The sequence below is a fragment of the Aplidium turbinatum genome, chromosome 12 (assembly GCF_918807975.1).
Source record: "Aplidium turbinatum chromosome 12, kaAplTurb1.1, whole genome shotgun sequence".
In the NCBI taxonomy this organism is placed as follows: domain Eukaryota; kingdom Metazoa; phylum Chordata; class Ascidiacea; order Aplousobranchia; family Polyclinidae; genus Aplidium; species Aplidium turbinatum.
In genome coordinates, this window is record NC_137483.1 from 16,092,084 (window position 1) to 16,107,544 (window position 15,461).

At 38.0% G+C, this 15,461-nt stretch overlaps 1 protein-coding gene across 1 annotated transcript; it reads left to right on the top strand.

Annotated features, from left to right (window-relative positions):
• Positions 1-9,654: 9,654 nt before the first annotated feature.
• LOC145781052 (farnesyl pyrophosphate synthase-like) lies at positions 9,655-11,234 on the top strand. Its single transcript, XM_082592774.1, has one exon. It carries the CDS (start codon positions 9,655-9,657, stop codon positions 10,693-10,695), a length of 1,041 nt encoding a protein of 346 aa, XP_082448900.1. The 3' UTR covers positions 10,696-11,234.
• Positions 11,235-15,461: the final 4,227 nt, after the last annotated feature.

The following is a 15,461-nucleotide window of genomic DNA, read 5'->3' on the forward strand; positions in this document are numbered from 1 at the left end:
GCTAATGTCGTGTAGTCTATAGTCCTATTGTCTCGGGTATAGGCTAAAATGAAAAATGTTAAGTTTTTCAAAATCGCAGTTAGTTCAGTTCTTTTTTCTTTTTTTTAATTTTTTGACCATCATGACGAAACACAATTATGTTAGGCTATGCTTAACATAATAGCAGGGATTTAAAGAAAGGCTAGAAGCAAAAAATGCGACCGTTTTTTATAACGTGCTTGTGCTTGATACGGATGGATGGATGGATGGTCATTTTATTTTTGTTTGGATGCGAAACGCCGAAACACACATAAAACAAAAACTGACAGTGTGCATCCAATGAGAGAGTGCGAAAGACCGTAGCCCTGAAGGCGTAGGAGGTCGTCGAGTCTGCACTCTCTCATTCAAATAGTTACACAAAAGAAAGTATTGCGTTGATAATATTGTTGTATTGATACCGAAACGAAATAATCAGTTTGAAATATACACGGTCGTAACCATAATTGCGTTAACATACTTGCGTAATTGCGTTAACATACTTGCTTAATTGCGTTAACATACTTGCGTAAACATAATTGCGTAACCATAATTGCGTTGATAATATTGTAATATTGATACCGAAACGAAATAATCAGTTTGAAATAACGGGCGAACGGGGGCGAACGGGCGAACGGGCGAACGAAATAATCAGTTTGAAATATACACGGTCGTAACCATAATTGCGTTAACATACTTGCGTAATTGCGTTAACATACTTGCTTAATTGCGTTAACATACTTGCGTAAACATAATTGCGTAACCATAATTGCGTAACCATAATTGCGTTGATAATATTGTAATATTGATACCGAAACGAAATAATCAGTTTGAAATAACGGGCGAACGGGGCGAACGGGGCCATGGCCCCCCCCCAAATTTTCAAAGTTTGGATTCCGAAGTTGAACCCTTTGTTGAAAATATAATATAATTTGTATAAATTTATATTGTTTTCCAAGACATCTGGCTATTAACACCCCCCAGGACTTGGTTTAGACACACAAAAAGACACCAATAAATTTTGCAAATCGTAAATCGCGCAAAGTTTACGCGATTTACGCTTCTTTTAACTAATCTGTGGAAGCAATTTCAGAATCGCTTACTCTGTAGGGTTTTTGTGTAGCTGAGTTTTTTGTGTTCTCTAATTTTAGCCGCAGTTTTTGCCCGTTTGTGTGTAAATAAGAGCTACCTTTAATAAGTTAATAGCTGTTTATCTGCTAATAAGTTTCATACAAATATTACCCTGAAAGTGTTTCCAGAAAGCGTTATAATCCATTATTTAAGTGTAATTTTGCAAAAATTTTCCGGGGGAGCATGCCCCGGACCCCCCTAGAATACGCGTGCCTTCGGCACGCTCTAACCCCCACCAGCTTTATTGCTTCCCTTGCTTAACCCACCAGGATGCGCCACTGCACATCAAGTGGTGATGTCTTAAATCAAACATTTTGTCGTTCTCTTCAATTCATCAAATATTTGGCCCCCCCCAAAATTTTTTTCTGGCTACGCCACTGGTCGTAACATCTTACTAGTCTTTGCCAGAGTTGTACGTCATTTGACGGCGTCAACTTTTTGTTAACGCTCAGGCTAGCGCCGTCAGTTTATTTTTTAGTTGACGGAAGTGATAGCGCGTCAACTATTTTGCCGATTTTAAGCGTCAAGCGCTATGCGTCATTTTTTGGTTTCATGGAAAACCTCGTTTCACAATGTATTCTGGCCAGCGCAGCTTGTCCGAATTAACGGCTTTCGCGTTGGTTGAAATGGCTACCTGGAATACAAGCGGAAGAAGTTTGCCAAATGGTGATCACTCATATCGCGAGCAGTATCGAGAACTAGGGATCAGAAAAAGAAAGCGAAAAATCAATAAATGTGATCACGGAGGTTGACGATAGTTTATGTCAAAAGCTCTATGCCCTGAAAAGAGCGATGTTGGTGCAATGGACCTCGTTAAAAGGTTTATATATGCTAATTGCTAAGCCATCACAGCACGCTTGGAACAGCGATCTCTTTCCGAGCAAACGTTTTCAAGACTTGTTTTTGTGGAACGCATGCTTTCACTTGGAAAGGACATTATGCGTCCCGAACGCAGCAAATTAATCAGACAAACGTTTTGAAATGCTTGTGTTTCTACAAGGAAATAACTGAGAAACTAAGCAACTAATTAAAATACAGTCTCACTCTCAAAACACAAAACTTGCTCTTTATTTATAGCCATTGTTAGCCTAAACTTGGTTGCAATACTTCCGTTTTGTGAGACCCTGGCTAAAATAGCGCTAGAAATTAACGCTGACGCTGTCAATTTCTTTAAGAGCTGACGCAGTAGGCTACTTTACGCCGTAAAGTTTTAGGAAATTCGCGCTGACGCTGACGCCGTCAATTTATTTGATTGACGCGTAGGCTACAACACTGGTTTTTGCATTTCAGTCCACCTCGCCAGATTATGGTTTCTCAACTCGTTTTAATCAATGGACCACAAGACCAATTGTTCGCAAAAAGAGGATATAGGCCTATAACCACGTTTGCCGTACGAACTTGCATGTGATCGGTATTGCATAACTGTTTGCTCCGGTTCACAGAGTCAAAGGTTTTTGAACTCTTTCACTGGTTTTATTTTATCTCCCTGCTTTTGTTTCATTTTGTCGGCAGCCGTGGCCGAGTGGTTAGCGCGTTGGGCTCGCAGTCGAGAGCCTGCATGTTCGACTCCAGCCACCCGCACTTACTGTTGTTTCTCTGGGCAAGAAACTTTACGATAATTGCCTCTACCTAGTGATCGATTTCGAGTAATGGGTAGTACCAAATTTAAGTCATAAGTAGAGTAGACAACCGGAAAACAGACATTGCCGTCGGCTGCAGCGTGAGTCAGGTGTATGTCGAAAGGCGTACACCGATGCATAGCGCTCAAGTCCGCTTTCCCGCAATGCAGGATAAAGATAAACAAACAAACAAACAATTTTCTTCTCTTCATCATTATCTTCTGTTGAAATCTGGAGTTTGAGATCGGCTTTGTTTTTACCTGCTTTTTTTATCCCTCGATTCTTTGTTGGTGCTTTCTAAATCTTCAGCCTCTGTTCTGCTTCCTCTTTCGTCTTTTCACACACCATAACGTAGTCTGCAAAGCAGCTTATCCCACAGTAGCCTACCCATTTTTATTTTTAGGTTTTGCCACAAATAACACATTTTGCATTATTTGTAACTTACTAGGCTACTAAAATGTCCAAATTTTAAACTACAGTAATAGGCTACTAGTAACAGGCTACAGTAATCGGCTACAGTAATAGATATGAAGAAAAGACTAGAGGCTGCCGAGATGTGGTTTCTGAGAAGGATGTTGAAGATATCTTGGACTGAAAAGAAGAGTAATGACAAAATTATGAAACTGGCAAAAGCAGAAAAGAGATTAATAACAACAGTTAGAAGGCGCCAGATGCAATTTGTAGGCCACGTCATATTCACAGACATGGAGATTTGGAAAAATTAGCACTATTGGGGATGATGCAGGGAAAAGAAGCAGAGGTTGACAATTACGACAAAGATTAACTTATTTAAACAGCTTGAATCAATGGGCCACAAACACAACAGTCAAAATGAACGATTTTATACGAATGGCAAATGACAGAGAAGTTTGGAAGACTATGATCGCCAACGTCTGTACAGGGCCTACAAGGGAAGTCAGTACTGGTCGGGAAACAACACAAAAAATGGGCCCCATAATATTTTCTAGCAAATATTGCATTGCATGTTCGTGTTAAGCTGAAATTAGCCTACTTTCCTCAGCATGAAAAGAACTTCGTTCAATGTAAAAATCATCAATATATAGCCTAATCACTGGATTACACTTGCAGCAAAAATGCCATTGAGGCAAACTATTTTGTCTAGAAAGCTTTGTAAACACACAATAGGCCGACAGGCAACGCAAATAGTTCAACCAAGCATTTAATTCAGGAGTGTCCAAACTTTTTCCCACGCGAGCCAGATTTGATGATAAGTAGGGGAAGGTGGGGCAGGACGGGACGCTTAACTTTAATCGATGTTTTGCAGAATTCCTTTTTATCAATATCGGCAACTTTGGTTTCATGTTATTCCTATTGCACACCACTACCAACCAGCAAGATATAAAGACTCAGTCAGTATCGCATGACCTCATAATTAACAAAAAAAAAAAATAATAATTTGTCCCATCTTGCCCCACACCCGGGGCAGGACGGGACACATGTCCCATCTTGCCCCATTGTCACTAAAATTCATTACAGTATTGTTTATAACTTAGGGAATCAACTGTAAAACCACAAATCCACTGATATATCTTGTAATTTCAAAAATGACTTGCATTTACAGCACACATAATGACATCAGGGCAAAATGACAGTCTACTTTTTTCCATAAAAATCCCATACAAAATTGCCACGCCCATTACAAGCAGAACAGTTTTCGTGGCACCATTTTTTGCACAAAGAATAACTATCTTAGACTTTCAATACAGACAATTGATTGATTGCTTGTTCAATTGTATTTATTCAAGTCAAAGATAGAACTTTGTGACAAAAAGGTGGTCCTTTAGTCTGTAGAGGCTTTGACTTAGTTTAATGAGATAATAATATAATAATAATCAAGAGATGATAACATAATTATGTGACAACCCATTTTATGTTGTACGATCAAGCCACCTATTGCTAAAATGATAACTGTTTTAACAAAGGTTGGCTACAGCATGCTAAAACTGCTTCAACTTTACAATAAAACAAAATTCATCTAACCTCTCCTCTACCATTTATAGTAGGTGTTGCCCTAATGGAGGGTGTGATGCAAAGCTTACTAATAGATGCCTAACTCTCAAGTTACTAGTTAACTTAGCATTTGCACTACCTAGTAGGCCTTGCTTACGTGACAAGTTGGGCTAGCATATCATTGAAAATTGATAACTTCAGTGGGGCAAGACGGGACAGATGTCTCATCCTGCCCCAAGCAGCTCTGTCCCGTTTTGCCCCAATGATTGGCATTTTGAAATTTTCTGTTTGTGTATTATATATGCAACTCACATCTAAAAAGTCAGATACCCCAAAAAGCACTTTTATTACTGTATCTCTAGACCACGTATCATCTTCCAGATTTTTCTGAAATCATGCTAAAATGTGAAAAGTTTTGATAAGATTTCTTATAGCAACTAGCCTCTAATCAGTTATCCTGCTGCCACGACCACGTTGTTTCTCTGAACATCTCTTTTTTTGCAAGTCATTGAGAATCATGGTATCCTGTAACATCTAAATGGGTAGAGGTTGCTAAATCTAATACTTTTAAAAATATCCACGGTGTCCCGTCCTGCCCCACGTCCCATCTTGCCCCACCTTTCCCTATTCGCGGACCAACAGCCACAATAATTTTTCTGAAAACTGCAAGTTGAATTTATATGATTTTTGTGGGTCTGCAGGCCAAAAATAACACATTGTACAACAACAGGAACGGGCCATACAAAAACGTCTCGTGGGCCGGAGTTGGCCCGCTGGCCGAACTTTGAACATCCCTGATTTAATTCAACCCTTTCTGGACTTTTTGCAATGCAAAGTTACGGTTCACAGCATCAAATGATCAAATTTTGCGACGTCTGAATTGATGCACAACATGTATAGTTAGGCTTTTCAATCGGTTTTGAGTCATAGACCTATACGCACTTCATTTAAGAATTTGTTGATTATTTAGTTGGTAGCCTACATTTTTACTTTAGTAAAACTAAAAATGGACCCCCCTCAAAAGTGCAAAAACAAAAAAAGTACTCGTTTTTCCTTTACAATGTTTTGCTAGGGGAGAAACTGGCCCAACTTCTCTACCCCTCTCGGAGCCACTGCGTCTGTATCAGACCAGGCACATAATCATCATCAATAGGTTCTTCCAGAATTTTCTGGCAACTCTGGGGCTTGGGACCGGCAAGCAGCAACCAGCTGGTCAGTGTAGGTCCACGTCCCAGTTTGTTAGGTTGAATGAAAATACCAACAATAGCCTACATAATAAAGAAAAGGTTCATTAATGTATAATTTTATAGCTTTAAATTTGTTTTATTGCTGCCGCCGTCATGCGGTTACCTGCATGCGCAACCTTTCGTTTCGTAAAAAGATACGGGAGGTCAAGTTTAACACGCCTGAGCGCATATTCATTAGAGCAAAATTGCCGGTTTCGTAATTTCTGGAAAATTTTAGCGGTTGCTGGTTTTGTTAGTACTGGACTGATTGATTTCTTTTTATTTCAAACCAAACTGTTATTTCTAGCTAAAATTCGTTTTTTGACTAATTTTTGCAAGCACTCAAACTTTCTGCTATCTGGTGTTGTTTCAACTTGCAAATGATTGGGCTGCTTTTTAATGGCAATTGAGCTGGATATATAAAAATATCTGGCAATTCTGCCTCATAGGGACAAAGGCATAGTGAATGGGCTATACCAGTATTCACAATATGTGATAAATATAGCCTAGAGCTGCTTTTTGCAAATCTATTTTCAAAGTAGGTCACATTGATATGTTGCTGTTTTTCAATCAATCATTTTTTTATTTTTGTTATTAACGCGTCCGGGACGAAAAAGATACTAACTACAAAAATCGATATAAACCTACCAGCACGTTAACGAACGGGAAAAGGTGGCAAAACCTTGAAAGGTTTAAAACGTGCCTGAATGAAAAATTATATAGTACGGTAGGCTATATATCAGTAGTTAGCACGGCCACAAAACTACTCGAACGTATCATTTGGCCAAAAGTGTTTCAAGACTTTTTTCTTAACACGTCAAAATATTTGTTCTGATTATAACGTTAGGACATCATCATATGAAAAATTTATTGCAATCAATGCTTGATATTTTTATTTCAATTATCTTTGGCTTTTTTCATAACATATTAGCTTTTTTCTTAAAATAGATTGACTTTTTTATTTTCAATTTGTCAGTCCTGAGTTATATGAAGTTTGACTGGCGATCTTGGTGTCCATGGCCAAAATCAAGAAATTTTGCACTGAAACACTCTTAGTTGGAAATTATTTGTTGAGCAGTTTGTTTCTGCTTTTGTTTTAATTTAGAATTACACTGCAACTGATGACTTTTTTAGTTAAGGTGGCAACGCTTAAAGGTGTTTTATGAAGCCTTCAAGCCTATCCGAACGATCAAATTCTTCTTTGGTGTGAGACTGATTGAGACATGGTTGTTTAGGACAGGTGATAGAAAACCATATGGATTTAGTATCGCTCATCATTGCTGATCATGCACTCTATATGGTAATTTGGTATAATACTTTGTAAACAGAACATTCAAAAGTGACATTGTCAGCAGTTTGTTCCTATGAGCTGCTTTCGCAGAGGGAGCCAAGCTCTACTTGTGCATGTTGGAATGGAAGTGGCCAACTTCTGTTAAAATTCTATTTAGCGTGACCCTTAAGTCAGCCAAGCTGGTCCAAAATAGAAGGGCGAGCGATTAGGTGAGGTATAAACCATGGTGTCGATGGCATTCCAAGTATCTTCTTTATAATGTTCTCATTGTTATCATGTGAGCTTCTAGGGTCTATCCTTTTACCACCCAAGATTCATGATTTTTCCAGACTAAGCTGGAAGGCTACTAGATGCTAGTAGGAGATCACTGAATGGAAGTCAGTTTAAGGGTATGGTAGCAAAACTTCAGTCACCAGGGAGATTTTGGCGTGGGATGTGGAGTTTTGTGTGAAGGAAGTAGTTAAGACGTTTCATCAAAGTTCAGCAGGTTGGATGTCTGCAAGGAGTGGTCTGGAGTTGGTCGCAGGCATCCAGTCACAGTACGCTATAATGTCATTGATTGGCTAGTCCACCATGCAGGAGTGCAGTATCTAGAGGTCGATTAAATCAAAGTCAGGGTTGCAATATGCTAGCTGTCATCACTTGAACCTCAATTTGTGCTTGCCAAGCACCCCAGCAAGCCGATTTGAGATGTCAGCTTTACCAGTGATGGTAACAATACGTAAGGGATCTATTACGGGTAACCTCAAAATATGTAGGCTCTGGGTGAAATAGCAAATTTTAGCCACTGATGGCCACTATCACTGTCATGTTAACAACAAAATAGCCTAGAATAGTGGGGTAAGCCTAGAATCAGGGTATTTCTGGGGTGGTAAAAGGATAAACCTCGGCTCCTGAGAATGAAGAAACATTCTTATCAGAAAGAAGCACTTGTCAACATCTTCCAGTTTAACATTGAAGTCCTTGCAACTAACAAAATTGATGTCATACAAGGAATAGCAAACAACAACTAAAGACCATCAGTATTATATAATCTAATTTTTGGAAGCTAAAGTCTGTTTACCAGGCATTTGACTTTCAGGTTGTCGAGAAGGTACTGTTAAAAGCATAAACACAATCATCTTTAAAAAAATTTTAGTATAAAAGTAAGTTTAATGATTGTATGCTACAATGAGGCAGTCAGTATCAAATCAGAATGATTAAATAGGCTACATTTAATTATGGACAAAATTATGTTATGAAAATGCAGTACGAACAGCTACACTTAATTATGGACAAAATTATGTTATGAAAATGCAGTACAAACAGCTCATGGTCGAGAACAATTTTTAGTATAAAAGTAAGTTTAATGATTGTTTGCTACAGTGAGGCAGTCAGTATCAAAACAGAATGATTAAATAGGCTACATTTAATTATGGACAAAATTATGTTATGAAAATGCTGTACAAAAGGCTACATTTAATTATGGACAAAATTATGTTACGAAAATGCAGTATGAACAGCTCATGGTCGAGAACAATGGCGCATTGTATCCAACCCTCAATATGAGGAAGGAACGTAATGATGATGATTTACTGTCTGATTAAAACTTAAAACAAAATTATGTTATGAAAATGCAGTACGAACAGCTCATGGTCGAGAACAATTTTTAGTATAAAAGTAAGTTTAATGATTGTTTGCTACGATGAGGCAGTCAGTATCAAAATAGAATGATTAAATAGGTTACATTTAATTATGGACAAAATTATGTTATGAAAATGCTGTACAAATAGGCTACATTTAATTATGGACAAAATTATGTTATGAAAATGCAGTACGAACAGCTCATGGTCGAGAACAATGGCGCATTGTATCCAACCCTCAATACGAGGAAGGAACGTAATGATGATGATGATTTACTGTCTGATTAAAACTTAGCCTCTTATGTTTATTTTTTTCCAATTTTTATGAGATTTATTGTATTTTTACAAAACGTATTGTTTGGCCTTTATTGTTCTGATATTTGGCTTGTGATGATTTTTCCTTTTTCGATTTTTACATCTGGTCATCCTGAATATAATCTAACCAACAACTGGATCTGATGTCTTTACTGACTTGATGCTTTGCTAGCTTTCTGTGCAGGTGCTTTGACTATGTACTTGGGCACATGGCTGACAAAAAGTTGGGTCTATTAAGAGGCTATTGAAATATCAAGGTAGCCTATCATTTATTTGTTTTTATACAGTATATTCTGCAGCGGTATACTTTTAGTCAACTTACATGTCACAAGATGATAATTCTGATTCATCACTGAGGGCATCATATAATATTGAAACTGTAATTTACTACCTGGCTAAGTTGTTTTGTTTCATGTAATTTACATCCTTTACCAAGCAGTGTAAGAGATATAATTTTTTGAATTATGAATGCAAAAAATGAACTATGGAACACTTTTGATACTTTTTTTCAAACCATAGTTGAGGATTTGTCCACTTCAGAAAATGAAGATGAGGTATCATGGAGTTACAAAAGAATGAAAGAAATTCTTGAGTACAATGTTCCTTTTGGAAAACGAACACGGGGCTTGACTGTGGTGTCATCATTTAAAAATCTCAAAGGAGAGAGCATATCTCCAGAGGAAGAAAAAATTGCCTTGATACTTGGATGGGCTGTTGAAATAATGCAGGCATCTCTGTTGGTGGCAGATGACATTATGGATCAATCAACAACTCGTCGTGGACAGTTGTGTTGGTATCGCAATAATGATGTTGGCTATCAAGCCATTAATGATAGTTTATTGTTAGAATCATGCATTTTTACTTTGCTTCGTAAACATTGCAGAAACTTGCCTTGTTACACAGATTTGTTCGACCTATTTCACAAGATAATGTTAAAGACTGAACTTGGACAAAGTCTTGACATGGCAACTTCAGAACGACCTGAAGTAGATTTTTCATTGTTCACGGAAGAAAGGTATTTGGCAATCATTAAGTATAAAACTGCATATTATTCATTTTATTTACCAGTTGCTGTGGCAATGTATTTGAGTGGGATTTCTGATATTAAATTGCACTCAAAAGCAAGCTATATTCTTTTAAAGATTGGATGCTTATTTCAAGTACAAGACGACTATCTGGACCTTTTTGGAAATCCAGATATCACAGGAAAAATAGGGACTGACATTGAAGACAATAAGTGTTCTTGGCTTATTGTCAAAGCCATTACAATTGCAAGTCCAACTCAATTGGAAACCCTTAAAGAGAATTATGGAAAAAAGGATAAAGAAAAGATTGCCATTGTTAAACAGATTTATGAAGATTTAGATTTGCCTTCTTTGTTTGCAAAATACGAGATGGATACTTACCAGGAAATACGTATTGAGGTAGACAATTTTGAAGACAAGTCTATACCAAAATGTATTTTTTTAAACTTACTAAACAAAATTTACAAGCGTGTGAAGTAAGATTGATAATGCTAAACCAGCTTTCTTAATATGGAAGTGAAACTAATCTTATTTTTTGTGATGATTGTTGTCATAGAAAATGTATTGTCAATTGTCATTTATATATAAAAAAAAATTATTTCTGAAACTGTTCAATTTTTGCTTGCTTGAAAGGATAATGATGAGGAGAGCTGTATTTTTTACTGATTAGTAGTTTTTCATTGTCATAGTTGTCTTTATTACAATAGCAAAATTTTTCGCTGCTTTGTAGTTTACAAACAAATTAGTATTGCAATGCTAATCATGGTTTCTGTAAGTGTTGAAATTGTCCACTATATTTCTTGCACACTGCATTGGCTACCTTACACATCACCGTACGTACGTACACTTCTGGATATTACATCGTGATATATTCAAGACCCTTACTGCATGCACTCAACTATTTTTTTTATTTATTATGGAACTTTTGCATAATTGGCAATATCATGGCATTGTTGTTTGTTCATCTGACCGATTTGTTGTTAATCATATCACAATTTTTGTATCGTGATAACAATTTTGTGTGACATGTATTTTACTAGTAAATTGCTAGTTGTGGTGGTATATTTTTTAAAGAACAGGCAACAATTAAGTGTAACAAGGTGGCTTGATAGCAATACAAGTGTGCAACACATAGTTTTTTTCACGTAACGTCATTTTTTCCGTAGATTGGCGAAAACAATTTGCCTGAGATATCAATTCAAATATGAAGAAAAAATTATTGTTGCTTTAATAAGTGTTTGTTTTATTACTAATTTGTGATTGGTGTGGTACTTTTACAAGCTCTTATAGCAGATTTAAACATAGACCTTCTGGGCGTTGCCGAAAAACAGTTTTCTGGCTAAACTGATTCTCAGTGTAAGATATTTTTGCCGATTTTGAAGGTCACATGACTTTTTGGGGCATTTAGCCATCTGGTTGTACATTACTAATCACTTTGAAAGTTGTTTTTAGGCCTAAACGCCACTTTTAAGACATCTGGTTTTTATATTGTCCATTTAATGGGTGTGAGATGGTGCCCATTACTGCCAGCGATGGATATGCATCAGTATAATGTTCCTGTCCAATCTTGTGTTTGCGATACTTAGAGACTAAGTTGACCGGAGATATTTGGAAGCATGATTGTTTGCATAAATTTAAAAATACATTGCTTGCTCGAAACCACATCTGTGTGGTGATTGTAGCCATGAGGCCACCACAGTAAGTTTTGCGCAGTATGAAAACGAATCCTTTCATGTATCGCATAGCCTACACACTGCAACGGTGTCCGACGTTTTCTTCGTAAACAGTTGTTCGTAAAACAATTGTTCGTAAACAAATGTTCATAAAAGTTAGGCTACAGTTTTTTTTTTAGTGTAGACGAGCAGACAGAGTGTAGAGTCCCTGATTCAGAATGGCATTACAGTTTGTTAGCAGCGAAAAAGGAAAGCCAAAACTTTTGTATAGTGGCTAGCTTTATTACGAAGATTATAGCGCACTTAACGCACAAGGGCAAGAAACTACTTATTGGAAATGTGAGCATTTTCAAAAGAAATGTCCTGCAGGAGTAACAACTGCAATGGCAGCCATTGTACAATCCAGAGGTGAGCACAATCATGCTGGTCATGTCGAGCAGCAAAGGTCATGGAAAATATTCGTTGTGCAGCAAAAGACAGTCGTGATGCCTCAAGTTACCTAGTCTCAGCAGAAACTACAAGTAAAACTCGGTTAATCCGGATTCGATTTGACCGGCGATTCCATCCGGATTAACCGATGACGGTTCTATCAAGCCTGACGTTACCTAGATAGAAGGGTATCGGTAAAAGTCACCGAAATTGAACGCATTAATGTGGTCATCTGCCAATTCCGAGACGCGCGATCACCATATTAGCGACCCAGTGATAGAATTCTTTTGAAATGCAGTAGGCTATGCATGTAAAATGAATGTACAGTAGAATTCGGTTAATCCGGATAAAACTGGAAGTACAAATGATTTGTAATCTTTTTCTTGAGAAACAGCTTTGGATTATCCGGATTATTTAATCCGGATCTTCGCCTATTCCGGACAAAAGTTGCGCTTTATCCGGATTTTCCCGACAGTTTTGCAATTTTATGCTAAAACTAAAACTTTGAGAGAGAGAAAACTTTTATTTTGTCTGTTGCAACAATAGCATGGTACAATTATACACAACATGAATAGAATAGCACCATAGCCATCTAGGTACCACAACAGACAGGAAGCAGCGAAAGACTATATCAGTCATCGAGTCAGCTGCTTCCCTGATCTTAATGTGACAAATGTCAAGCATCGGTAAATTACGTTTTAGTTATTTTTCCAGTTTCCCTTTTGTTAGTTTGCCGTTCACTACGTGTTTGCGCCAACAATTAAAAAAAAAAAAAATTACAAGTTTCCCGAACTTTTTACTTTGAGTCTTCATAGGCAAGTTAAAAAATGAATTGTGATTGTCACAGAAGACCCCCCCCCCCCCCCGCAAGATAAAAAATTAAGGAAACCGGTTCAGCACTTTAATCATTTAATTTTAGTTTAAAACGGTGGTATTAAAACAAATGAATTAGGTTAAAATGCTACGCAATTAAAAATATGCAGCTTTAAAAACAAAAAATGGTTAATGGATCAAGTAGCCTAATTAAGACATCAATTAGTAGTAGTAGGCATCCTTCTATCTTTTCAGATGATGGTAGCACTCTGGGTACGGCAGCTTCTCATGTGGCTCTGAAGTCCAATCCTGGCGTGGCAGTTTCGTCCACAGTTTGGACATATGAAATCAGAGGAGTTCTGAGGCTGCTGTCTCTCTTTTCTTCTTTGCTCTAGTTCAGGGGTTCTTAAACTTTTTGAGCCGCGCCTTCCTTTGACGTGCCATCGAAACTTGCGCCCCACCAAACTACAAAATTAGCAAACATTAAAGTGTAATGACTACAGGAATTTATATTTAGCCTTCATCAATGTGAGGGATGTAATTGTTTTTCGGAAACCAAAAGTTTAATTCGAGGCTTTGTAGCTGATAATAATGCACACCTCAGATCGGCTTCACAATCAATAAGTTTGTTTCGATGTTTTGTTTTTATGTTCAAAAGTGTAGAAAAGCCACTTTCGCACAGATAATAGACGAAAACGAAAGAAGTGTGCGTATCGCCACGCTACCCACTCCCTTGTATATGTGCAAATATTTAACCCAAAAATCAGTTAGTGGCATTGCTTCATAATCGTCTTTTGCAGTGGAGTTACACTTTATTTCCAAGAATTCCTCTTGCAAATCGTCGGGAAGAATGTCCTCGTTAACACGAAAGGGATTTCTTGTCATCTTCTATTCTGGAAGGTCGGTGTCACCCAAGTCTGGGAAATAGCGTTCGAATTCTTGTTTCAAAAGCTGAAGGTGAGCCTCCACTTCAATCCTTCCAGTTCAAGTTGCTTTTTGTCAAGTGCAGTATCTAGGTTGGGAAATGAAGCTGCATTTCCTATTTGTATTCGGCGGTGCCACAAATGCTCGAATGGAATCATAGCTATTAATCCGGTTAGTATTTCTGCCCTGCAAGAGCAGATTTAGTTTAGTCACATAGTTTGACATCGCTCGCGCCCTCCTTGTGAACCTTTCGCGCCCCCCAGTTTAAGAACCGCTGCTCTAGTTGCTTCCTCCGCCTCGACTGACCCTTTGCTAGACCCGCACTGACTTCGTAGCGCCATCAATTAGACTTACAAGACCAATTAGGCCTACTGTAACATGGGGAAACGAAACTTTGACCGGGAAACAAAAACGAAACTTTGACCGTGATTTTTTGTAAGTTTTCCATAGAAACTCGTCTTCGGTAACTGTTTTCAAAAGTTTTGAGTGACTACAGATTATTCCGACACGCATGTCTGATGATGTAACTTTTGCCAGTGTGTTCTTGCGTAAGACGCAGAGTCTACAAATACATTCATTTTACTTGCATTTTAAAAGAACCCTATCACTGGGTTGCTAATGTGGTGATCGCGCGTCTCGGAATTGGCAGATGACCACACTAATGCGTTCAATTTCGGTGATTTTTACCGATACCCTTCTATCTAGGTAACGTCAGGCTTGATAGAACCGTCATCGGTTAATCCGGATCTTCGCCTAATCCGGATGGAATCGCCGGTCAAATCGAATCCGGATTAACCGAGTTTTACTGTATTTGTAGACTCTACGTCTAACGCAAGAACACACTGGCAAAAGTTACATCTTCAGACATGCGTGTCGGAATAATCTGTAGTCACTCAAAACTTATGAAAACAGTTACCGAAAACGAGTTTCTATGGAAAACTTACAAAAAATCACGGTCAAAGTTTTAGTTTTAGCATAAAATGGCAAAACTGTCGGGCAAATCCGGATAAAGCGAAAGCAAATCCGGATAAAGCGCAAACTTTTGTCGGGAATAGACGAAGATAATCCAAAGCTGTTTCTCAAGAAAAAGATTACAAATCATTGTACTTCCAGTTTTATCCGGATTAGGCGAAGATCCGGATTAACCGAGTTCTACTGTTATTGGACTCAGTCAAGCCACGGCAGCAAAACTGCCAAGTGTGCACAGCATGAAAAGGACAGTCACCAAAGTGCGATTGAAGGAAAATGCAGGCCCAGCAATCCTACGTTCTCTCCGTGACATTGTGCTTCCAGTAGAGTACAAGCATACGTTTGCTGGCGTCACATTTTTGGCCTATGATTCTGGGCCTGCAGATAACCGTATGGTCCTCTTTGCCACTGAAAGACATCTGCAGCTCCTTGCCCGTT

What these genes read in the sequence shown, in the direction of transcription:
- LOC145781052 (XM_082592774.1), top strand. Translation starts at nt 9,655, where the DNA reads ATGAATGCAAAAAATGAACTATGGAACACTTTTGATACTTTTTTTCAA.